The sequence below is a fragment of the Populus euphratica genome, unplaced genomic scaffold (genome assembly GCF_000495115.2).
Source record: "Populus euphratica unplaced genomic scaffold, PopEup_1.0 scaffold1.1, whole genome shotgun sequence".
NCBI classification, from domain to species: domain Eukaryota; kingdom Viridiplantae; phylum Streptophyta; class Magnoliopsida; order Malpighiales; family Salicaceae; genus Populus; species Populus euphratica.
Genome location: NW_011499845.1, coordinates 190,007 through 213,988, shown reverse-complemented (window position 1 = coordinate 213,988; position 23,982 = coordinate 190,007). Strand labels below are relative to the sequence as shown.

The window sequence follows — 23,982 nt, the reverse complement described above, 5'->3', positions numbered from 1 at the left end:
GTGTGTTTTTTAACTATAAATAAAAAAACACGACCACACCTAAAAAAAATGGTTATCCAGACACGCTAGTCACATATTAAGAAATAATATTGCATATTTACGAGAGAGAGAGAGAAAAAAAACTCTGGAGTGACTGGCCGAGAATATGGATCGATTTCCTTTGCCGTGTAAAAATCAAAAATAGAATGCCCGCGTTAAGAGGAATTTATTTGCTGACGTGGAGCGTTAATTGTGAATGATGAGATGATCTCATCAGGATCTCGTAGATCGTATGATGAAACGTGGCGCGGACTGCAGCGAGTTAAAGATGCCCTTGCATTAGGGAGGATGATTGTGATCTGTAAAGACGGAAATAATCCTAGTGGCTGCTGATTTTTTCGAGGAAGGAGACACGGAGCTGACACGCGAGCAAGAAAATATCTTTGATGACGTCGTCCATTAAAGGGCCGGGTTATCGGGTTCGGTCCAAAAAGAATGTTTAGGAAACATGGAACGGGGCCGGTGTTGTGGTGTGGTCCATGAAATATCACCGAACCGAAGAAAACGATATTGTAGCCACCGGCTGGCGCACCCGACCTCCGCGGTGAAGGGATTCTGAATTACTTTTTAATGCAGGGAAAGAGGAGAAGGTTCCGATGTTATAAATACGTTTTTTACTGTCATGATTCTTTTATTCAGTAAATGGAAAGATAATGTTTTTTTAATAGAATAAAAATAAAAAAAAAAAGATAATGTTTTTTTAATAGAATAAAAAAAAAATTAATGTTAATTAAAAAAATTTAAGTAAATATAATGAAAAATATATGAATTTATAGAGAAATAAATAAGTTATTAATTTTAATTAAAAACTAAATCAAGTAGTTATCTTTCATGCACGTAGGAAAAAATAAATGTAAATAAAAATATTCAATTTATATGTCTTTTTATTTATTTTATAGATTAATTTTGGTTGCTACGTATAGATAATTTTTGTTGATGTATCATGTAAATATAATTTATTTATCTAAAATTTTAAAGAAAAAAATCAAGATAAATTATATTAATACAATTGAAGTATTGTAAAACCATAGAAGTAATTCAAAATACTAATTGCTATTTAAATCAAATGTACTAAACAATTAAAATAATAAGAGAGAGGGTGTTAATTGAATTTAAATTAAAAAAATCAATGGAAAGTAAATGTAAAAAGAAAAATATTTATGCAAATTCAAATATTTTACTTTAGCTATCTTTTTTTATTTTTTATTTATCTAAGAGGTTAGGAAATGATTTTTTTTTTACATTTTTTTTAATTAGAGGCCTGAATGTTCAGGTTGGGCACGAGCTAGACAAAATTAACTGATTTGTGTTGGATTCAGCTCAACCCAGACCATGACCGAATCAAGTTATAATAATATTATTCATCTATAGTAAACTATATAATAGCCTGTTTTATAAATATAAAAGGTCATAGTGGCTAGATTCATTTTTTTTTTAATTTTGAAATTGAAGTATTGTTTGGTCAATGGAAAAAAAAAGGCAAAAATAATTAGGATAAAGATAATACATTATTTTATCATTCATGTTTTAAAATGATAAAAATTTATTTTAAAATTATATTAAATATAATTATATTTTTATATTTTTCTTTCCAATTAAATTCATCTCGTCTCAGAAGTTCAAAAATATCAACTAAACATAATCCAAGAATAATATCATGTTTGATTTTTTTTAGAAAAAAGGGAAAAAAATCACCGAGTAAACGAGTAATTTTATTATTTAAAGGTTAATTATCAACGATATCAACAGGGAATTTATTGAATAAAAACTTTTTTGTGCAGTGAAAAGGTATGGCTATTTGAGGGCTATGTGATCTATGCAAATCTCGTAGGCAAACATGCACCAGAATAACCTTGCCTGCCTGCGGTCCTCGGCCGTCAAAAACTCCGGACGAGGAGGGGTGCCTTCCTTGTAGCTGGATGAACATGTCTGTCTTCAAACCATAATCAGTCACCATCAAAACCAATTGACAGAAAATAGAGAATCCACGCTAGGAGATCATAAGAAATAACAAAATTTCAGTCTTCAAGCAGCCCCCGTGGAACTGGTTCAAGTCCGTTAAAATTTAAGCATAACAATTCAAAGATAGAAAATTAATGTAATTTTATTTTTATCACTGTATACAACTTTCACTTTGAAATAGACATGTAGAATAACTGGTGGATTTTATCTGGATGTAATATAAAAATTCTCTTGAACTAGCTTCTGTTTTCTCTTCTTACTGAAGTGGACAAAATGAAGGCTCACAACACTGCCATGCAGGATTCTTGTTTCTGACGTGGCATGGAGTCAAAAGCCTCGCCGTGAATAATCTCGTGACGAGATGTGATCCCCTTTTTTTTTTTTTCCGGGTGCTGATGCGGATAAAATCGAATGTGTGGCCAATCTCGTGTTTGTCTGAATTATCCATGCAGGAGTGTGTTTTTTATTCGGCGTCTTTTTTAAAGTATTTTTTTTAAATATTATATTAATATATTTTTTTATTTTTTATATACTCATATAAAAAATAAAAATAATATTATTTTAATTAAAAAAATATTTTTACATAAATATTATACATTACATCGTTAAATACATAGGATAAAACTTCATCTCAACCTAATAACTTAAATTATTAAATAAAATTCAAGTTATGATTTATATTATTTTATAATACATATTCTAAAGTGAAAGAAATTTGTATAAGTCTATATTATCTTATTTTAATTTTTATTAAATAAATAAAAATAATAAGATTTGAACTTGTGACCACTTGATCATTAAGACTTTGATACCATGTCAAAGAATTATCTCAACTCCATAACTTAAACTATTAACCTAATAACTTAAATTATTAGATAAAATTCAAGTTATGATTTATATTATTTTATAATATATATTTTAAAATGAAAAAAATTTATATAAATTTATATTATCTTATATTTAATTTTTATTAAATAAATAAAAATAATAAAATTTGAATTTATAATTATTTTATTATCAATATTATAGTATCATATTATTAATAATATATAATTTATATTATTTTTTAGTAAAAATAATAGAACTTTTGTTGACTGATTGCATTTTTAAATATGCTAGGCTGATTAATGGATGGTTGTTGGTTTAAGTACAAGTTTTTTATATCATCTTGACTAACATGTTAATTATAGAAATTGCAAATTGGTTGATGAAAATCATTATAATAGTTCAACAACCCGTGATGTATACACACAATTAAAAAAAGCATTTATTTAAATTAAACTTATTAAAGTAGCATTCTTAATTTCTCAGTGAAGAATAAAAAAAACAAGTCTACATGATTTGAGATATTCTATAGTTGTGACTTGTATTAAACAATAAAAAATCCTTATTTCTTTATTTTTCTTACATCTATTTCTCCGAGAATACTGGATCCGGTTACATAAATTCACTGATTTGGAGCGTCACTTGCTGTGAACTGTTCTCGGAACGTGGCACGTTGTCCATCGAGTTGAAAATGCTCTCACTTCTGAGAATCGTAATTTGGTGGTGTTATGAAATGACGGGAATGCCCTTAGTGAATGGTGAGTGCTTTGAGGAAGGCGACAAGGCGCTGACACGTGAGCAAGAGCATATCTTCAGTGACGTCATACATCACAGAAGCGGTTGTCGGGCTCAGTCTCGAGCGAGAGTTAAAAACAGGCCTGGGCTGAGATTTTAGTTCTGCTCGGAAAGCTTGGTCCTGGGCCAAAGCTGTATTGTTGTGGCTACAAGGCTCAATATCGATAGACGATGGAGGATTCATTCTTTTGAAGATTTATTCTTGCCGGATGTGGTAACTATTATTTTTAAATACAAATTAAAATATTTTTTTAAAAAAAAATAGTGCTAGATATTAAAACAATCTAAAACTGCAAAAAGATTAATATAAAAAAATGAATTTTAACCATCCTTTGTTTGAATCCCAGAAAGACGGCTATGCCTTGAGCTGGTTCTCTCACGCTCCCATCTTTGAATATTCCCTTTATCAAGCTCACTGCGAAAAAGTGCATTGGCTTGTCGTTTCTGCTCGTGAGGTGCCTGGACACATCCATCATCCATGGATTATCCACCTTTATTCTGTCTAGGCTCTTCATGGTCCCGCTTTGGACAACTTTATGCTTCTTATCTGATGAACTAATTAATTAGGTAAAGCGCAACAATTTTTTTCTGGTCAACCATTTTGATTGATAAGAACTGGAATTAAATATAGGATGCCTGTGGAAGTCTAACCTGCAATTTGAAGGGACGGAAATCTCCATAATGTCCACTTCTGCTCCAAGTGCGTGCGAATTTTTGCGCAAGAACATACACTTTATCACTCATGCTTCTGGTTTTTACTAAGCATGTACAAACAGCGTTGGACATAATATCAGCTTCTTTCTGAATGCCACTACCCCCAGCTAGATTCATTGCTTGAAAATAACAAATCAGTTCCAAGATAAAGGAGGAGAGAACAAGGAACAAAAGAAAGGATACGAGCATCGAGCGGATCCTTGACTTGTTAATTCAGACACCATCAAATCAACCTCCGAAGGAATTGACAGCAACACGATTTAACAAAGAGATAATGTTCAAATAACAACATTTTTTAACAAAGAGATAATGTTTAAACCAAATAGATGACCAAAAGAAACAGAAGGTGTAGAAGCAGCAACGAGAATAAGTAGGAGAGATAGAGCACTTGCAGAAGTAACACCAGCTGAAAGTAGCACCGACCGATTTCTCTGATGAATCTTCTATTGGAAAACAAAGCAATCTAGCTTTCGGTTGTTCAAAGAATAAGATGGTTGCTAATAGATCCCTTGGCTGTTCAAAAAAGAAACCAAGTCACAAACTTTAAATCACTAATCTTAAATAACATTTATACTTTCTATAAACTCTGGTTTTACTGAATTTAAATTTTTAATCATACTATTGGAGGCATAATACAACCCAAAAAAAAGAAAAAAAAAGGCCATGCACGCTATTTATTTTTACAAGTAGTTCAAGATTCGGACAATAGAAGAACATACAGGTCTGTTCATTATTGTAATCTCAATAATAAAAGCCTATAAAACATTACCAAAATTGATTATACGAGTACCCTGACAATAGATGTCCAAAAAATGAATAAAACTATAAGAAGTGAATGCCCCAGTAAAAAAATTGCTAACTAGTTCGATGTTTCATGTATTTTTTTTTATATAATATTTTTTTAGCATAAATGAAATCATTTTTTCTTGAGGATACATGCATATTTTTTTCTTTCTGCAAAAATCAATTGCAATTTTATCAATTAAGGGATAAAAACATAGAAGAGAGGAGACAAATTGAGAAGGATGCCTTCTACAAGGCAGTGATTCTAATTCAAGCAGAGACGGGACAAGAATGTTGTCCTATAAGGCTTTGATTTTTTGCTTTAATATATTTTTTATTTGAAAGTATTTTTATTTAAAAATATATTAAAATATTTTATTTTATTTTTTAAAAAATATTTTTAATATTAACTCATCTTTGAAAACACTAAAAAAATCAATTTAAAAATAAAAAATATTTTTTAATAAAAATATTTTTAAATCATAAAAACAAACCATACTTATTTCTTATGCCTTCCTCGTAGTTTGGCCCGAGTTTGTAGCCACGTTAACAGACGCATTCCCCTCCTCCCACAGCTCAAAGAATGGCTAGCTCATCCTTCTTTTGAATTGGATTCCTGAAAGCTGCTCGCACTGCCTTTTGTTTTTCGAGGTTTGTTCACTAAATTTCAAAATGCTTTTTTTATATAGATACATATATATATATAATGTTGGAAAAAAAATAATGATTTTTTTTTAAAATAATTTTTATTTTAAAATGTATTAAAATATATTAATTTAAAATGAAAAATAAAAACATTTTAAAAACATTTTTGAAAAAATATTTATAGCTTGGAATGGGTTCGCTGGCTCTTTAGCTTGTAGGGCCTCGCAATGTGATTGCTAAATGGGCCTTTTCTGCTCGAGCAATCCCTAATGAAAGGTTTGGGCACAATTTGTGTTTGGCATCTGGTCAATAGGGGAAGGGGGCTTTCATGGACCTCATGGCTCATCAACGAGCATGGCATAAGCATCTGGTTATTGGGGTGATAACCGATGGAACACTAGTGTATAGCAGGCATGACAATCGAAGTTTTTTTCAGATTCAGAACTTGTAACATAATAGATTTGTATGCCTTTGTTGAATATTTACACTATCTTCCCACATGCACTCGAGTAGAGCGATAAACTGGCTCCGTCCAGCTTTCTATTCTCTTACTGGGAGAAAGAAGACGACCTGGAATGACTAAACGGGAAACAAAATTAATACACGGTGACATGTATTGTTCATCTTCAACATAGACGCAACTCGGGGAATAATGAAAACTGAAATCAGTTACACGGCTGCGAGAGAAATGCTTAAAACCCCCTGGTAGGAGCGTAGATTCACAGCACAAGGAGACAAAAAACTGCGTATAAGCAATATGTAGGGAACACAAATTAGCATGCTTCGCATTGATCTGAAAGGAGAGGACTATCATGCTGAGAAAGAAACACTGGGATATGAGAGAGCAGAATGCTGATAGATGAGAAGCTAAGATAGGTGAGCATATTGTTTATTATGCATTTAGATCGTGAACAAAAGTATATTGATGTTGAGTAGCTTGTCAATTGCCACAATAAAAGGTTATCCATGGGAAGTTGGGAACGCAAACAACTAATCCATCCAATCTCAACACATGCATGCAAGAAACAGAAAAATCAGGTAGCGCCTCACAACAAGTAACGTAAACAACAAGAAGAGAGATAGTAGCTCCTGTCTAAACAAAACTAGAACACGGTCTTTTGCGTCAAATAAAGCACTTTATTCGGTTTCCACTATTGTTTGATATTTCTGTTCAAAAGAACCCTTAAAAACGAATTTCAAAACCAATTGTTATAGCAAAATTTAATGGCACTGACATCTGTCCATTTAATCACTACAAGCCAAATGCATCTAACAACAAATCATATCGTCAACCAAGTCCATTGAATGGCCTCCTTGCTCCCCAAACAATAAAATTATGGTAATGGTTTAGGCTTGTTTATTTGATATAATTGTTAACCTCCTTTTTTCTAAATACTATGCATGTAGTCTGCCACATGCAAAGAATGACCTAACTTGAGAATATGCAGCAGAACTATGGGAGTTCATGCTGCTGCAGAGCATTTATCCTCGTGGTCAAGATTCAGAGCTTCCAGCAGCTTTGGCCAGGATTCTGGAATTCCTCCAGGAAGATCAAACTCCAACAACTTCCCACGACTACGGTAGAACTCCTCAACAGGTTGACTCTGCAAGAAAATATGGTTTGCAGATTTCAGGCCATTAATTGCAGAACAAATGACAATTACAGCTATTATTGTCAGAATCATTTAAAAAAAACCCACTTTATGCCAGAATTTAAGCTCAGTTATTATGATCGTGCACTTCTCTACCCAATATTCCTACTCCAAGGCAACATTTTTATTACTATTTACCACTTTAAAAGGAAAGTTAAAGGGAGGTGAGGGAACAGAGGAAATATGCAGCATGGCATCCATGCATTGAAACGAAAATTCTGGCATTTATATGTTATGCAAACACCCTATGGAAAAACATTATAGATAGGACAATGAATTTGAAATCAAATACACCCAACTACACTGTATACATATCAAAGGGAACGCCCAACTGATCTACTGCCTTTTCTCACAAGTTATATCAAGATAAACTACTGTTTCTTGTCCTCTCTTTTTTCCTGAATTCTGTTGTGTAAACCACTGCTGAGATATAAAAGTACAACTTAGGACACCTAGATTATGATGCAATTAGAACAACAGTAACAATAAAAAACTATAGAGTTCATGATTGTGTACATAATGATGAAAATGACAGTTGAAATTGGGCATAGTACCAAATATTACTCCATGAAATCTAGAGATAGGGAGCCTACTGGTGAATTGAGCAGAAATGCAGTTAATTGAGATTTTTTTTTTAACAAAATCTATTTTCTTTCAATAAGAAAAAGGGCAAAACTAAAAAGGAAATCTTAGTCTTTTGAGAACTATAAAGTGAACGAGAGAGTCAAACATCTTAATGTTTAGATTTCAGACATCCACAAATTCAGAATTCCAAAAATAAAAAACAGAAAATTGCTCTTGCACTTTGTGTTTTTTGTGTCACCGTGAAAAAACATAAAAATAATAAGTCAGCCATATATTTGGAGTGGAAATAGAATTTAGAACAGGTTAGTTTGTTGCATTGGTAAAAAATGTATATGCTTTGAGTGAGAACATGTATCAATGGTTTCTAACAAATTCATTTGTAACGCCAAGACTATTTGTTACTTTCCACCACATGTTGCCATATACAAGAGCACTTATTATCTTTCCAATTGTGATAATTATTTAGATAGAAATCAGAATAGACATACTGAAGCTTTTTAAGATCCATGTATCATGTCAAATCTACCGAGGAGGCTTTGGGGGGGTTTTTTTTGGGAGTGGGGGGCATACTTTTCTCTCATCAATTATCTGCAAGTTTTTCTGTGGTCTCACAAATATATATAAGTTATATTTCACTTTTGTTTTTCCAAACATACAACAAGGTACCATACACAGGCTATAAAATATTTCATCTGGCAGAAAAATACTTAAAAAGATGATATCCCATAAATTACATGTGGCTGATCAACAGATGATGTGTTATAGAACTTCACAAGTTCATATGATGATTATATTAGAAAAAGCACCAATAAGAAAAATGAAAGATGCAGTAATACCATTTCATAATAAATACGTAGTCGCTCCTTAACAACTTCTTCAGTGTCATCAGCTCTTTGGATAAGCTTTGGTGCACATTGTGGAGGAGCAGGAAGTGGATCCATATAAATTCCAGGATTCCCGTTCTCACCCTTGATGTCAATGCAAGCAATGTTGTAATTTTTTCCACACTCAACGCAAATCCTTCTCCCTAGGCATTTTGCAAGCAGCGCTTCTTCTCGAAGCTTGAGGTTCACCACCAGGTCAATGTCTGTTACTCCCTCTAGTATTTCCTGCAGTATGACCAGAACATGAATATCAGGTTAGATAGACAGACACCAGATTAATTGTCTACAATAGACGAGAAAAGGAAAACAAAGCACTTCACATAACAATTTAACTCAAAAACTGCTAATGAGAAAACTAAAAGTGCTCAACCAGCTAATCATTCACAACTAGAATTAAGTTTTTTTATCAGTTTTAAAATCCATGAAAAATATATAGACAACAGCCAACAAAACTAATCAATAATAACAATATCTCACCGCTTGTCTAATAGTTCGAGGGAAACCATCCAGAATGAAACCAGATTCACCCTTAGCTTCTCCAGCTTGAAGACGTTTTGACAGTAAGCTTATAATGATCTCATCAGAAACCAATTTCCCTTGATTCACAGTCTCCTTAAGCTACAGTACAGCAACAAAAAGAAAAATCAATAATAATCAGCTCAACAATGTTCAGATACCAATATTTGTTAGCCCAGTCATGTGGGGCCCAACTATTATAGCACCCGATAATTTTTCCAGAGTAAGAAGCAAAATATTAAACAAACACGTAACAGTCAGTGTCACAATCTCTACGAAAAATGCAGTCTTTAATAAATTTATAACGCGATTCAGTTCAAACAAAATCAATAAAAGTTACGATGCAATTCATTTCGAAATTTCAACTGCAGAGATTCAAACTTTCGCCAACCAGAGAGCCCAAAAGAAGAAAGAGGCGCCAAAATCTAAAACCCTAAAAAAAGAGAGCAAATACCTGGGAGGCAAGTGGGCCAGAGGAATTGAGCTCCTCGCGAACCAGATCACCGGTGGCGATGTGAGGAACACCGAGAAAATTGGAAAGACGCGAAGCATAGGTACCTTTACCTACACCAGGACAACCAAGAAAAACCCACTGGATATTTCCTTCCTTAGGTTCCTGACGGAGAGGTAGAGAGTTGTGAGAAAGAAAAGAAGGTACTTTGAGGTCAATTTCGGAATTCAATGTAGTTATAGAAAACCTTCGAGATATACAAGAAGAGAGTGATTTTATTGGGGTTTTATGGATTCTTGAAAGAGCAGCCATGGATAGATCCGGGTTTTTTTTGGTTGGAAATAGAAAGAGAAGAGATGGCGTGTGGAAAGCAGGAGGCGGCTTAAACTATATGCTTGGACTGGGTGAGGTGATGGGAGGTTAAAGCTTTTGTCTCCTTAGTGAGGGGAGAGACGCACGTGATTTAGGGAGTGTGTTTTTTTCCGTTGATGCTTTTAAAGTGTCATTTATATGAAAAATTATTAAACTGTTTATGTTATTATAGTGATAGCATTTATATTTTATCTAATAATAAATAAAAATTATTTAAATAATTAAATAATTTTTTTACACTAAACCACACATAATTACATTTTAAATTTAATATTGTAAAAGTTAAAATAATTTATTTTTAATAAAAAATTCATCTCACTGTAATTTTAATCAAATATAAATATTTTTAAAAATAAAACTAATTTTTTTCTTAATTTTTTTTAGTTAAACTATAAAATCTAGCACAATATTGAATACAAATTAATACTTTTATAATTTTAATGTAAAACATATAATATAATAATAATGATAACAAAATAATAATACATTTTCAATTAAAATTAAATTTTATAAGATCATTTACACGAGGAGTTAGGTGCAAATCAATAAAAAAATATTTTTTTATTTCTTTTTGGAAAGCCCACCATGAGGATGAAATTAAGCATTAACTCGTTTTCGGAATTAAGAATGCCGACTCTATTTAGGTTGGCATTGATGAAAGTGATTTTCTTGTTTTATATGTACGTATCCCTAACCAATTAAATTCGTCTTCCCAAATGTTTTCAATTATATATAAAAAGAAGTCATTTACACCCAAATTATCCATGTTCTTGCTGTAAAGAGAGGAGCTAGCATCTTTTAACAGGCCTGATCTTTCAGCCTCCCTGATCAACTAAAACATTTAAGGCAATCTACCGACACAAGTTTTATGGCAATCACTAATTGAGATTTCAAATTGTGTCCAAAACGAAGAAAAGAAGCAAGAAAACTCATCAAAACACTACAGCACCTCACAATATATTTAACCGAAAAACAAAACACAGATCGCTACCTCGTTTTGCTGATGAAAAAAACATTAGTGGATAAAAATAAAATACACACTAAGCTACTCATTGCTGCATCGTTCGAGGATGCTAAATGTGGTCAGCCCTCCCCCCGTCATCACTGATGCCATCCCCAGCATGCCTGCAACCAAACCCAACACATAAGATCATTAGTTTTATATATAATCAGATGACAGACACGGGCATGAGGCTATCTCAGCGAACAGCTCCTTTGATCAAACAATACATCAAATACAATTCCTAATGGAAGAATTCAGTTCGTCACAGTGATGTTATAGGACCTCTCATTACAGGCTACCTCAAAGCAGCGTATGCGAAGCAACTGCTAGTTAGTTGCCTGCCAATTTAGCTACTCTAAAATGCTTAACAAGACAAGACTGGGGGGCAACCGATCAAAATATGGTCTCAGGATTCTCGAGGGTGCAATGTCCAAGATAAGACAATTTGCATTATAAAAAAACTTCATAACAATCTAACCACACCCCTCAGCATTTTTCTAATATAGGGCAATCTCCAGTTTCGCCGTTACTGCACATAATTTTCATATACACAGTGACAAATATTCATTTTGTAATTGCTCCAGAATAAATGGTTATCAAAATACACTTTCACCTATTTCATAATGGAAGAATATTGAAGAAGCATGAGAAACTAACCTCCAGGATGTAGTCAGATTCCTAGCTTTCCTGTCCAACTGAAGGTTTTCAAGGGCAGTAGAAGCTCGAATAACATCCTCAGGTAGTTCATCACCATCATATCTCCAACTGTTATCATCTTTCCTGTAACCAGACATGGAAGACCCTGCTCTCCTATCTGCACCGTGTACAGTATTAGAAACAGGGAACAACTAGGAAGGAGATGGTAGAGCAAATGATGCATATTTTAATCACTCACCATATGCCTGGGAAGAAGCTGGCCTGGCAGAAAACATTTGCACAGCAGAAACAATAATGAGTGGATCAGGGAAGGAAATATTTGACACCAAAAAATAAAAAATAAAAGAATTGAAAAATTAAAAGTTGGAGTTGGCCCAGCACCTTATTAATGGAGGTAAGCCACCAGCAACAGATGATGATGAGGGTCTTCGCATGTTCCTAGACTCTACATTGGATAAGGACTCAGTTTCTGACATTCTCCTTCCAGTACCCCTTCCTTGGGATAAATTCTGTAATAAAATGATTTTCATCAATAAAACAGCGAGTGATTTTAGAAAAAAAAACATCAAGAGACAAGAAATCATGAACAAGCAATATAGTTACTTGAAATTTGAATAGACTTTTGAACCTTATTCCAGGAAAAAAAATATCTCCTAGAAAAACATACGTAAATTTTAATCTTCCAGGTCCAACAGGTTTGAGAAGCTAAGCTTCAACCTATATCTCAATGGCTTAAAAACTGAAATAAGTTTTTCTCATAAATTTTAATTTCATCTTCCATGCTTGCAGATTTATACACCATAACATATTCATCCCAGCTACAATCAACATTGAGTCTTTTAGTGGGAACTCGTACTTGGTTTCTTTAAGCCTTCAATCAACATTGAACCAACATGGATGATATTCTCCTCAGGCACCAATATTTCCATAGCTAAAAGTGGTCCCTTACTCTACCTAACATTAGCTCCTCAGCATTTGCAGTGTATAAAGATAAGAACATGGTATCTGTGACTGGAGCATTAAGAACAAAATCTTAAGTCCTATCAAACAATTAGCAAGCTCATTTCAGTCCCCATAACAAAACTAGTCCACTATTCAAGTGATATAAGGCAGCAAACAATAGCCCCCATCCATCTTAGTTCATGAACATCTTAGTAAACATCTTCCAGAACTTGACAATAGGATGCACAGCTTCCACTTCATGCATGAACAATTATTACAAACTCAGACATCACAAAGCAAACTATTGATAATTCCTTTTGATATGTTTGATTTCTTTAAGAATAATCAGTTGTGCAAGGAGATTGTGTCGCATTACATTTATAGCTGGAAGTAGGCACCATAATGCCAGTTCCAAAAGTCTTAAAAGCAGATATGCAGCTACAGATAGGGACAAACCTCAAACTTCAAGAATCCTTCAAGAACATCCAAAAGCAAAGGAGCACTATCTCCATTCCTGTTCAGGTCATATCCATTCTTGCTACTGAATTCTTTCAACTCAGCTTTCCAAGAATCCTTTTGCTGAAGGAAAGATAAGGAATGCAGTTTAATATTCACAAATCAAGTACAGTCAAAATCATATAAAGGTGTTAAAAACTCTGGAAATAATACACTGATAAATTACATGATTACCAAATTGCACTCTGGTAAATAGACTTTTAGCGTGTGATTTAGCTGCCCCCAGTCTAAGTATTCACATATTAGTGCAGTTAGCAGCCTCCCTGCATTTGTTTTTGTAAAAAAATCAACACAACATACACAAGTGACTATGAACATCTTACTTTACCAGAACACATGCACTTGTTTAAGTTACTACAAACCTTGAACATTGTGACCAAGTTACACAAGACACTTGTTTTTAGGAATGGATAGGTGGGGAATAACTATTTGATATTCTATCTTAGCAGATTCCAACAACCAATAAAAGATCAGCGATCCTGTGATGTTCTTTACACCTCAAATTCTAACAGGGAAACTTGAAGGTCCATAACCTATACGGATCTGAAAGAGCAGAATTTTGATTTTGGCTACCAATAGCATGTCCACTCATGAAGCTTCAAAGTCGTAATCACCAATGAAAGTTATTGGAAACATAAAATTTGGCCCAGGGAAAAAAACTTATTAGCTAGGCCCCCCCACATCAAAGTTGTTAACTGCCATGATGGACTGAATTGAAACATAAGTATTGGTCCAGGAGGAAAACAAACTGGCAACTTCATTCCATGACCTAGCATAAACTCACATAACCCAACAAAATGCTAGCCAATGTACACACCCACACACTATATTGGATTTCATCAATCTAAACAAACATTAAACAAGGTTTCAAAATTGAGAGACAGACTAAAAGGGTCATGCATTCAAGGAGTAACCTGATGGAGAAGCGTGAAGTTGTTTAGCACGATCATTGCAGCTTCCTAATAATGCTGGGGGTAGGCCTTCATCCTTGTCAATTACCCTATCCTCCTCTTCAATTGCCTCAAAAACACTTGCCCTCAGTTCAGCCTACAAACAGAGTAAAGATGTAAACTACAAAGATTAGAACAAAGGAAACCACAAACTTCTCCGTACGGATTACTGTGCCTGATTACATTCTCTATTCAATTCTACTCAATAACCACACTTTCTGATACAAAAGACAAAAAAAGGAGTGAATAGCGTCATTAAACACTCGGTGAACAAAATAGCTAAAATGCAGAACCAACTAGGAATTTAAAAGGGAAAACAAAAGCCGTCTGATTCACTAAAAAAAGCACAAAATCTTGAAACTTTGAGCTTTACATTTGGCTACAGGGCTTTGGTGCTGCACAAAACACGAGACCCTAGCTACAAAATATAAAATAATCATTTCTCCTCACAACCACTGGGAGAAACAAAAGAACCTAATTTCAATTTCAAACAAAGAAAATAAGATCTAGAGCAAAAACAATTATTCAAATAAACAAAGAAAAAAGGTTCCATTTTTTTCCCATGGGACAAGATCCAACCAAAAAATAAGAAACTTGACTCAAGATCAATTAGCTCGAGACAACTGAATTTAAAAAATCACAATCAAAATAATCCTTCTACTTTTCAGTTTATCATCAATATAAAAAGAAAACCAGAAAGAAAATTGGGTGATTACCCGGATCTTAGCAAGGACGCCCTTTTTCTCTAGGGTTCGAGTGACGAGTGTTTTCAGGTCCATCATTTCTCTCGTGTAATCATCCATTTTTTGTTCAGGGGAGGCTAGTTCGTTTCTCCTCAGCTCACTGTTATTTATGAAAAAAATTATTTTTTTCGAGGAGAAAGGGAAAAAAAGATAGAAGTGTTTTTCAGGGAGGAGATGGGTGTGACAGCAGTCATAACTAGGATTGCCTTTGGTGGTGAGGGGGTCTAGTTGATGGTACTGAAGGTTGGATCTGGGTCGTCCATGCCATGATCTGAGGTTTGAGTTTATGGGTCCTACTTGTGGACGAGTAAAGTAACTCCTTAAAGCATGCTTATTTTCTTTTGTGACCAGCCAACCATTCCATCCCAAAAAAATAAAAAATCAATGGATTTATCACTAATTGGTGTTCCTTCAACTCGTGAGATAAAAGTAGTTACATAAATACATCATTAATCTAAACAAATCCGAGTTATAACAGCAACATAGCAAGACAGCGTACCTGTTTTTTACTGTTTGCAAGAAAGGAAAGCATTCGTCGGTTGCTATTTTTTGAGGATTATAATTTTTTTTTATCAACTTTCACATGTTAATATTTATGAAGAATCTTAAATTGCCCTGATAATAATCATCCATAACTATATTTGGTTTAGAGAGATAGAGATCTTCGCTGTTTATTTAGTTTTCTGGCCAGTATTGTAAAATTTCTTCATTCTATAAACGTAAATTTCAAATATAATAGCATAGAAAACAAGGTTGGTCGTTAACTCAAGCAAGAATTATGTTACACTGAACCATCTAGGTGGTGGCCAAGTGGTAAGGACTTGGGATCAAAGGGTTTGCTCCCTCTATGGTCTCAGGTTCGAGTCCTTGATTGCTCATATGATGGCCACTGGAGGCTTACATGGTCGTTAACTTCAGGGCCCGTGAGATTAGTCGTGGTGCGCGTAAGCTGGCCCGGACACCCATATTAATCTAAAAAAAAAAAAAGAATTATGTTACACTGCACTTGAGTTCGTGCTTTAATAGGGAGAGGGATTTGTGTTTTTTTTTTATCTGGTTTTATTTTTTTTATATATCTGTTATTTTTACAGTTTTTTATTTATTCATTGAACTTATAAAGTATTTAATAAATTTAAAAATTAATTATGATACGTATAGATAAGTCTGGATATTTTTGGTTATCAAGGGAAAAAAAAACTATGTGTCCCTGGAGTGTTCTCGTATGGATAGATTTCGGCTTCCATCAACTAAACTATATAAAGCGTCGAATATGATATCCAAAATGTTAAATGATAACAGGCCTTGCTTCAATATTGCCGGGCTCAATTAAGACCCACCGCAACACAGGACGACAAAAAGGAGCACGGTCTTGAGATATGTCGGGCCCAGCGGCTCTTACCATTTATTCTGGGAGATCATTTTTTTGGGGTTATAATAATAATAATAATAAGGTTCATCTGAAGAATGCATAGAGAATAGATTAACGTTAGCTGTCCTGTTTCACTTTCCAGCGTTGATTTGCTGACAAATACTTATGGAATAAGACAACTTGTACATTTTGGGAATTTAAGTCCTGAAATCTTTTTTAATAAATTCAAAATAAAAAAATAAAGAAACATTGAAAAGAGAATGTTTGAGACTGTAGCAGATAATAGTTTTTAGAAAATATTTTTACTTAAAAATATATTAAAAAAATTATTTTTAATATTTTTTTAACATCAACCCATCAAAACTATAAAAAAAATTAAAAAATTAGTTTAATATTTTTTCAAATAAAAAATACTTAAAAAAACACATAAAACAACAGAAATTCTTGGACACATCCAGGCCACGTTAAAAAATAACAATAAGTGAAATGCTTTTGAAGAGCAATTTGACGAGGCACTAATTGAATGGATTCATTTTCGCGAGCAACAGTCCAAGTTTATTGCCATGGTCAGAGCATGAACAGATCCTTCTGGATTGGAGATCCATAAACAAATAGAAAGCTCTGATCACTTAAAATACCGCTTCAGATATATAAGACTACAAATATCCACAGCCCAAGTAGTTATAGCCGTGCAAAACCAGCAGAATTACCAGAGTAGAGTGACAAGATACAAGTGGGTATTCCATTGAAGCTGCCTCGTAAGACATGGCAGCATGGTGTGTTGAAAGATGCACATATTAACAAAATCAGAAGTCATATTATTGGCCTGCTAGATCTCGAACACCAAAGGATATGTGTAGGCTCAAGCCATTAAAGGTTTAGGTTAAGATACTATATTGTGCTATACCCATCCTACACGTGCTTCGCGAAGATGGCCTCAACAACACCTTGAGCTATAGGGTGATAACATTCACGAGCTTCTGCAAACACTCTTTTAGCCAAAATTTTCTCTTCATCCTTTCCAGCCCCGTGGACAAGTCCACTGTAGAGTGGACGGAGGTACTTCATCCTCCCAACTTCCTTCAAAGTCTTCTCCACTTCACCATAGTAATCCCTACACCTGGAGGAAATTGCCAGTTGGAGAAATGCCACTTTCACCTCATAGTCCTTTGATTCTGACAGCCTGTAGCGCGCATCTAAGGCTAAGACCTGCATAACAAATTATAGCAATTAGGAAGTTAGAAGTAAATTTCACTTTCATGACTCTTGGGAGGCGCCATGTTTGAACTTTAAATACAACAAGGTAAGGAATTGCCAACTGATACAAATACCAGCTAAAAAACCAATCAAAGATGCAGAATAAATTATACAGGAATCTAAGTGGTCTTTAACACCACATAAAACATGCTGCTTCTAAACTGTCCTGCATAAGTTACTGCCAAGGAGAGCACAAACAGATATGAACAGACAGTAATTAGGACATAAAGTTTCAAGAAATTAGCATCACTGCAGGTTGTAAAAAATTTCACAGCGAGAAGGGAGGGGGTTAGTATGGGGAAATTGAAAAATGTATCAAGACACTACCTGTGAGGCTTCAACAACTTTGGGCAGATTCTCCAGGTAGAGCTCCCATTCCTGTCCATTCCAGTCAGCAACTTCATCCTCTCTTGGCATCCTTCCAAGCTTAAAATCGTTTGCAAGTGACACAATCTTTGTATATAAGTTTGAAACCGGCTCATGAGCATCTGGGGGGATGCCAGTACCCTCGGTCCATTGTTGAAGGTCAATTTCTTTCTCTATTCCAGGTACATTGGCTTTGAGAAAATCAAGAAATGTCTCTGTGTCAATTGACTTGAACTTGAAGGTGGCAATATATTTCTTCAGGAACTCATCAAATGCAGGTCTTCCAATCTAAAAATTTCAAAAGTCAACCTGTAAGAATATTACTGTTATCAATCTTCAAGTTCGAACAAGAAATAACTCAATATACCTGACGTTCAATGCGCCAGAGAAACTGGAAACCCTTCTCATATGGCACTTGGGAGTATATGTCATCCGGGTCAACTCCTTCCTGATTATTCTTTAGCTTAGTGAACTCCATGTTGTCCTTGAACCTCTCCATTTCCTCATTTAAACCTCTCCAACCAATTCCAACATTCAGAGCAGCGATATCTTCACCTTTCACAACCTCAACAATTCTCCTCTCCGCATAAGTTGTGAAACCCTGGTTTCATGAATCAGAAACTTATAAATTATAACTCAAAAGGAGAAAAAATTGCCAACCTCAGCATAGCACAAACTGAACTAACAATGGGCTATTTGGAAGTTCAGGAGCATAACACACAGACATATATCCTAACAAAAATTATCCAGAAACATTTGCTCATACTTTCCTTCATACAAAACAGACATGTTAAAAAAATATCCCTAAAACTCTGACAATCATGCCAAACAATCACCATTATGTAGGTGCAAAGCAATTAAACTATTATGAACTTCTTCACACCATATTGTATAAGAGAAAATGTATAGATCAAGTGAACGAAGTCAAACAATTCATCATTGTCCAGTCACTAATGACAAGAAGACAAACAGACACTGAGATACAAACACATTCGGTACAGGAGATGAGAACACATGCAAATAAACTTGATTAAGCACACAAAGAGATAACTATTTGAGGCGGCCATTAAACTGAAACTAAATTCGATAAAAGAAAAGGCCAAATAATCAAATCAAATGTCAAAAGCAAAGATTCAGTATACCTCATTCAACCAAAAATGCTCATTATTCTTGTTAGTAATCAAATTCCCAGTCCAGCTATGAGCCAACTCATGCGCCACAACCTGCGCGCCACTCGCATCCCCTTTAATCACAGTAGGCGTCAAAAACACCATCCTTGGGTTCTCCATTCCACCATAAGGAAAACTCGGTGGCAAAACCAACAAATCAAACCTCTCCCAATCATACTCACCAAACAACATTTCCGCCTGCCTTATCATCTCTTCAGTCCCCGCAAACTCCCTCGCAGCAGCATCCAAAACCCCATCAACAGCCTCCGAATAAACCCTAGTCCTCGGCCCCACCTCTCTAAACCCCAATTCCCCAACAGCAAACGCAAACAAATACGGCGGGATTGGCTGATCCATCACAAACTCCTCCACAACTCTCCCTTCCTCACACCACAATGACTTCAAATCAAACCCAAATCCAGTCGCCTCCTTTGTCAACACCCCATCCAAGTCACTACCAACAGGGTCACGACGGTCACAATGCCTAGCAGACATAACAGCAGAAAGCCCTCTTGGAACATTCAACTTCGCAGAATAACAAACACGCGCAGCAGGCGTATCCTGGCAAGGAAAAACGGAGCGCGCGTGAACAGACTGGCATTGGGTGTAAACAAAAGGGTGAATCTTCTTAAATGTCTGGGGCGGAGAGAGCCATTGGAGGGCGGAAGAGGAAGGGGAGGTGGAGTAGAGGACGAGAATAGAGGAGTGGTTGTTGAGGGAAACGGTGAGGTGGTGGCCTTTGATTGGGTGTTCGGATGAGGAGAGGGTGAAAGGGAGGGTAGTTAGGGTTTCAGGGTCGAGGATTTTGTGGATGGTGAGGAAGCGAGTGTCGAGAGAGAGCTGGCCAGTGTGCGGGGTTTGGAGAGTGAGTAGAGCGGTGGCGTGGATGGTGGAGGAGGGGAAGTGGAAGTAGAGAGTGAGGGCGATGTGGGTTGTTAAAGGGTGAGTTGAATCGGTGAATGAGTGGGGATCGACTGGTGCCATTTGGAGTTCTGAGCTATGAAGAGGGAGAAATTGGGGGGGTTTTAAAATGTTTTAATTTTTTAGGAATCTGATTTAATGGGGGAAGAGGACGATTTGGCGAATAAGAAAAGAGAGGGGGGGACGATTCGGTGCTGTTTTTTTCGGTTTAGGGTATTGTTTTAAATTTGGAGGGAGAATCGGCATGGAACAAAAGGTGTTGAAGTCATCCGACACTCAACACTGTTTGTCTACTTCATGGACGACTGGTCATACGCAATACGAATGACGGGTCATATGAGCTGACCGCCTCCGCCTGCCCTGGGCTCTTTTGTTTTCTAGCCAAGGTGAAATATGGACTTTGCTTCGCAGAGGAATAACTTCGGCTTTGTGAAACTGCAGGCCCACAGGGATGGGATGGGAAGAGAATGGAAGGGAGAATCACTTGAACGAGCAGTTCTCCGTTTCTGGAGCGGGGAGGAAGCAACCTTTTTACTTTTCATCTTCGCATTTATGCTCAAGCCAGGCCTTGTTTGCAGCCATTGTGTTTTAAAGGGTGATTCCTGCCTTCCAAGTTACATGATTATACTAAAATTTTATTTTTGTTTAAAAAATATTTTTAAAAATTATTGAATTTTTTTACATCAAATTGATTTTTTAAATGGTTTTGGATGGTTTTGAAGTGATGTCAAAAATAAATTTTAAAAATAAAATAAAAAACTATTTTGATTTTCTTAATAATGACTTTTGTTAGAAACACTCAACGAAAACTTATATTATAAAATGATATTGTTTTTACCCATAAAAAAAAGGGTACAGTTTAGATGGAAATATCAATGGAATGTTTCTTCAAGTTCTTCTGAATAGATTCTGTCCCAGGACGCATCTTGAAACAATTCTAGATTTAAGAAACAAAGTTAGAAATTTATAAAAAATTCCATGAATTTTTCCTTGTCCACAAGCAAGTTGACTCTAATCAGACTGTTACAGATTACTTGTTTCACTTCAGAAGGGAATTAAGTATGCATAAAAGGATTAGAATGGAGGAGCAACGCAAGCCAGACCACTGACATCCTCCAGCCACTACCTTCGAGAAAACCCAAGGAACAGGAACAAACTAGAGATGGGTATCACAGAAGGTGACTTCGCAATGCTGATGCAGGTTTATTACTGTGAAACCAAGGATGACTGGAAGGGGAGACAGGAGTCTCGAATGCATAGTTTCCACAAGGCAAATACTGTGTGGTTTCCTTGCATCATTTATAAGACAAAGCCTCTTTCAATCCATGAAAGATACACTCATGGTATCACAATTTGCACAGGAACAGCAATAAATCGTTGCTGCAGACACTCAAAGAGCAGAATAAAACCCTTCTTTCCAAAAAATAACCTGTCCTGAGAATAAGATTTGCTACGCGATGGACATGTCATAGGTCTGAGACTCCATCTCCATATATATTAAGTAAAAAGAAGCCTAACTTGATTTATCATCTATTTTCTAAATTCAAAGGATTTACATCATTAAAAGAACAGAAATGCTGTCTTTGAACTCTTATTACTTGAAGAACCCTCCTACTAATACTACAACCAGAAGTGCCTTGTGTGAACATAATCAACACTCAGAATCAAAAGGCATATGTTCCTATAACCCTAAAGAACTAGATTCCTTAAAGAGCATAAAGCAGAATTGAAGGTACCTTATCAAGTCCATCACATTTGTCTCAAGTAATATGCTCTACAGGCACTTGAATTCGCTTGGATAACATCGAAATAAATCATAAATGGCAGTGCTCGAGGCATTTCCTCCAAATGTATGCACCATGGAGAGAAATAGAGTTACATGTGCTACCTAACAAACTAGTTACGGTAAAAACTAGACAAACACACGTGAATTCCGAGTGAAAGAATCCCCCAACCAGGCAGCTGTGATTAAACCAGGTAGAAAGCACAAGGTATTCCGTATATACATCTTCCCAATATACCAGATATATAGCCATAACCATAAAATTTGCTTCAATAACCAACCAAAAATCACAAAACGGCAGCAGCATTCCAAACATAACAAGGAGGCATGACAATCAAACTCACTACAAGAAAAACATTGCTAGAATCTCCCCTAATACAAATTCTTCAAAATAAAACCACAAGAAAATAACAATCTTGTACTAAACTTCAAGACAACTATCAAGGTTCCAATTTTACAAATTCTAAAACTCCATTCACCACTTTCGTATTCAAAATAACATCATTCGCATTTTCGTATCCAAAAAAAAAATAACCATCAATTTCGCTACATAAATTCAAGAACAACAAAATGGGGAGCTTTAAAACAATACATTTACATCACATTACATTGCATCTCCACTATTGCCCACTACTCTCCTCCTCCAACTTCTGCACATAAGCCTTCAAAACCATAACAACATCCCTCGCCGGCGCCTGTAAAGTACCCACCAATCCAATAGCAGGACCCTGTAAAGCCCCCAAAATCTTAGCATAAATCTCAGCTCTGGACGGCATAGTTTCAAGTTGCTTAAAATCACCAGGCCCATAAAACTTTCCTTCAAAAACAGCCCCGGTAAAATCATTCTCTAACTTCTTTTCTTTTTGAAAATCCCTATAAGGCTTTAAAGCTTCAGGAATTTCCTCACTATGCACAAAAAGCCAAGCATTCATTCCTGTCATACAAGGTTTTAAAGCTTCCCATGGCGTATTTTCAATGGCCTTGTACACCAAAGTGTTTTTAGCAACAACGAGTTTTGATGATTCAGGTAATGATCTTCTCAAGTCTTGAAATTGTTTGACTGTGAAGCCTGTTTATTTTATAGCTGCTAAGAGGTAGCAATTTTCGAGCTGGGTTTTGACTGTTTCCACTGTTTCTTCCTTTTTTGTGCGGGAAATTGCGGATTTGATGGTAATGGGTCTGTGTGAAATGGAGGTTTTGTGGGTTGTGGGGAAGGAAAAGGAAAATGGGTTTGCGGGCAGAAAATGGGCTCGGGGAGGAGGAGGTTTGGAGGAGGGAAAGGAGAGGAGACTGGTGGTTTCCATGGTGGTGGTAGGAGATTGGAGGAGAGCACAAGCGCGTGCTTTTGTGGCTTATCTTATCATCATGAACGTGCATAGAGGATGCTGGAAAAAAAATGGAGGGTGAAAATTTGTAAAAGAATAGTCCCTAGAGGGTAAACCCTTTTTTTTTTTTATCATTTACTTTTAGCTTAAATTTCTTTTTCTTTTTCTTTTTAATTGTAATGATATATTTTTTATGTTATTCAATCATTTTAATATATGTTAATATTAAAAATAAATGTTAAAAAATAATAATAAAATGTTATTTTAATATATTTTAAATGAAAAATATTTTAAAATATAATTATTGTTACAATACATTCTAAGTATTTATTTAATATTATAATTCACTTGTTTTTAAAAGTATTTTTATTTAAAAAATATAAAATTGATTTTTTATATATTTTTAAATAATCTTGAAATGTTAATATATAAAATTTTAAAAATATTTTTAATATATTTTTAATTAAAAAATATATTGCATCACAATGATAAATACTCAATATTTTCATAAAAATTATTATTTTATCCGAACACCAATCAAGTAAGATGAAGGATAAGATGAAGGATAAATTTGCATACCATTTATATAAATTCTTAAGAATTTTTCAGGCTTAACTTGAATACACAAGTTATTTTTATGGTATATTTTAAAATATGGTAATTATTTTAAAATTTTTCTTTAAATGCATTAAAATATATATTTTTATTTTTAAAAAAAATTATTTTTGACATTAACTTAATTAACTTAATTTAAAAAC

The 23,982-nt window shown here is 34.8% G+C and overlaps 3 protein-coding genes and 1 pseudogene across 3 annotated transcripts; all 4 read right to left on the bottom strand.

The window, feature by feature from the left end:
• Positions 1-6,859: 6,859 nt before the first annotated feature.
• On the bottom strand, positions 6,860-10,295 carry LOC105112294 (adenylate kinase 1, chloroplastic-like). The gene is made up of 4 exons (XM_011008304.1): positions 9,855-10,295; positions 9,362-9,502; positions 8,837-9,109; positions 6,860-7,367 (listed from the first exon to the last, which is right to left on the bottom strand). The coding sequence occupies exons 1-4, from the start codon at positions 10,161-10,163 to the stop codon at positions 7,227-7,229; spliced, it is 864 nt and encodes a 287-aa protein (XP_011006606.1). The 5' UTR covers positions 10,164-10,295; the 3' UTR covers positions 6,860-7,226.
• Positions 10,296-11,087: 792 nt separating this feature from the next.
• LOC105111486 (protein TONNEAU 1a-like) lies at positions 11,088-15,283 on the bottom strand. The gene is made up of 8 exons (XM_011007194.1): positions 15,008-15,283; positions 14,256-14,388; positions 13,516-13,604; positions 13,282-13,404; positions 12,265-12,392; positions 12,122-12,144; positions 11,884-12,040; positions 11,088-11,348 (listed from the first exon to the last, which is right to left on the bottom strand). The coding sequence occupies exons 1-8, from the start codon at positions 15,092-15,094 to the stop codon at positions 11,297-11,299; spliced, it is 792 nt and encodes a 263-aa protein (XP_011005496.1). The 5' UTR covers positions 15,095-15,283; the 3' UTR covers positions 11,088-11,296.
• Positions 15,284-17,012: 1,729 nt separating this feature from the next.
• On the bottom strand, positions 17,013-20,740 carry LOC105110657 (leukotriene A-4 hydrolase homolog). Its single transcript, XM_011006130.1, has 4 exons — positions 19,169-20,740; positions 18,394-18,627; positions 17,988-18,314; positions 17,013-17,612 (listed from the first exon to the last, which is right to left on the bottom strand). Exons 1-4 carry the CDS (start codon positions 20,177-20,179, stop codon positions 17,316-17,318), a joined length of 1,869 nt encoding a protein of 622 aa, XP_011004432.1. The 5' UTR covers positions 20,180-20,740; the 3' UTR covers positions 17,013-17,315.
• A 266-nt stretch (positions 20,741-21,006) lies between these two features.
• On the bottom strand, positions 21,007-23,332 carry LOC105109834 (50S ribosomal protein L10, chloroplastic-like; annotated as a pseudogene).
• Between the last annotated feature and the right edge of the window lie 650 nt (positions 23,333-23,982).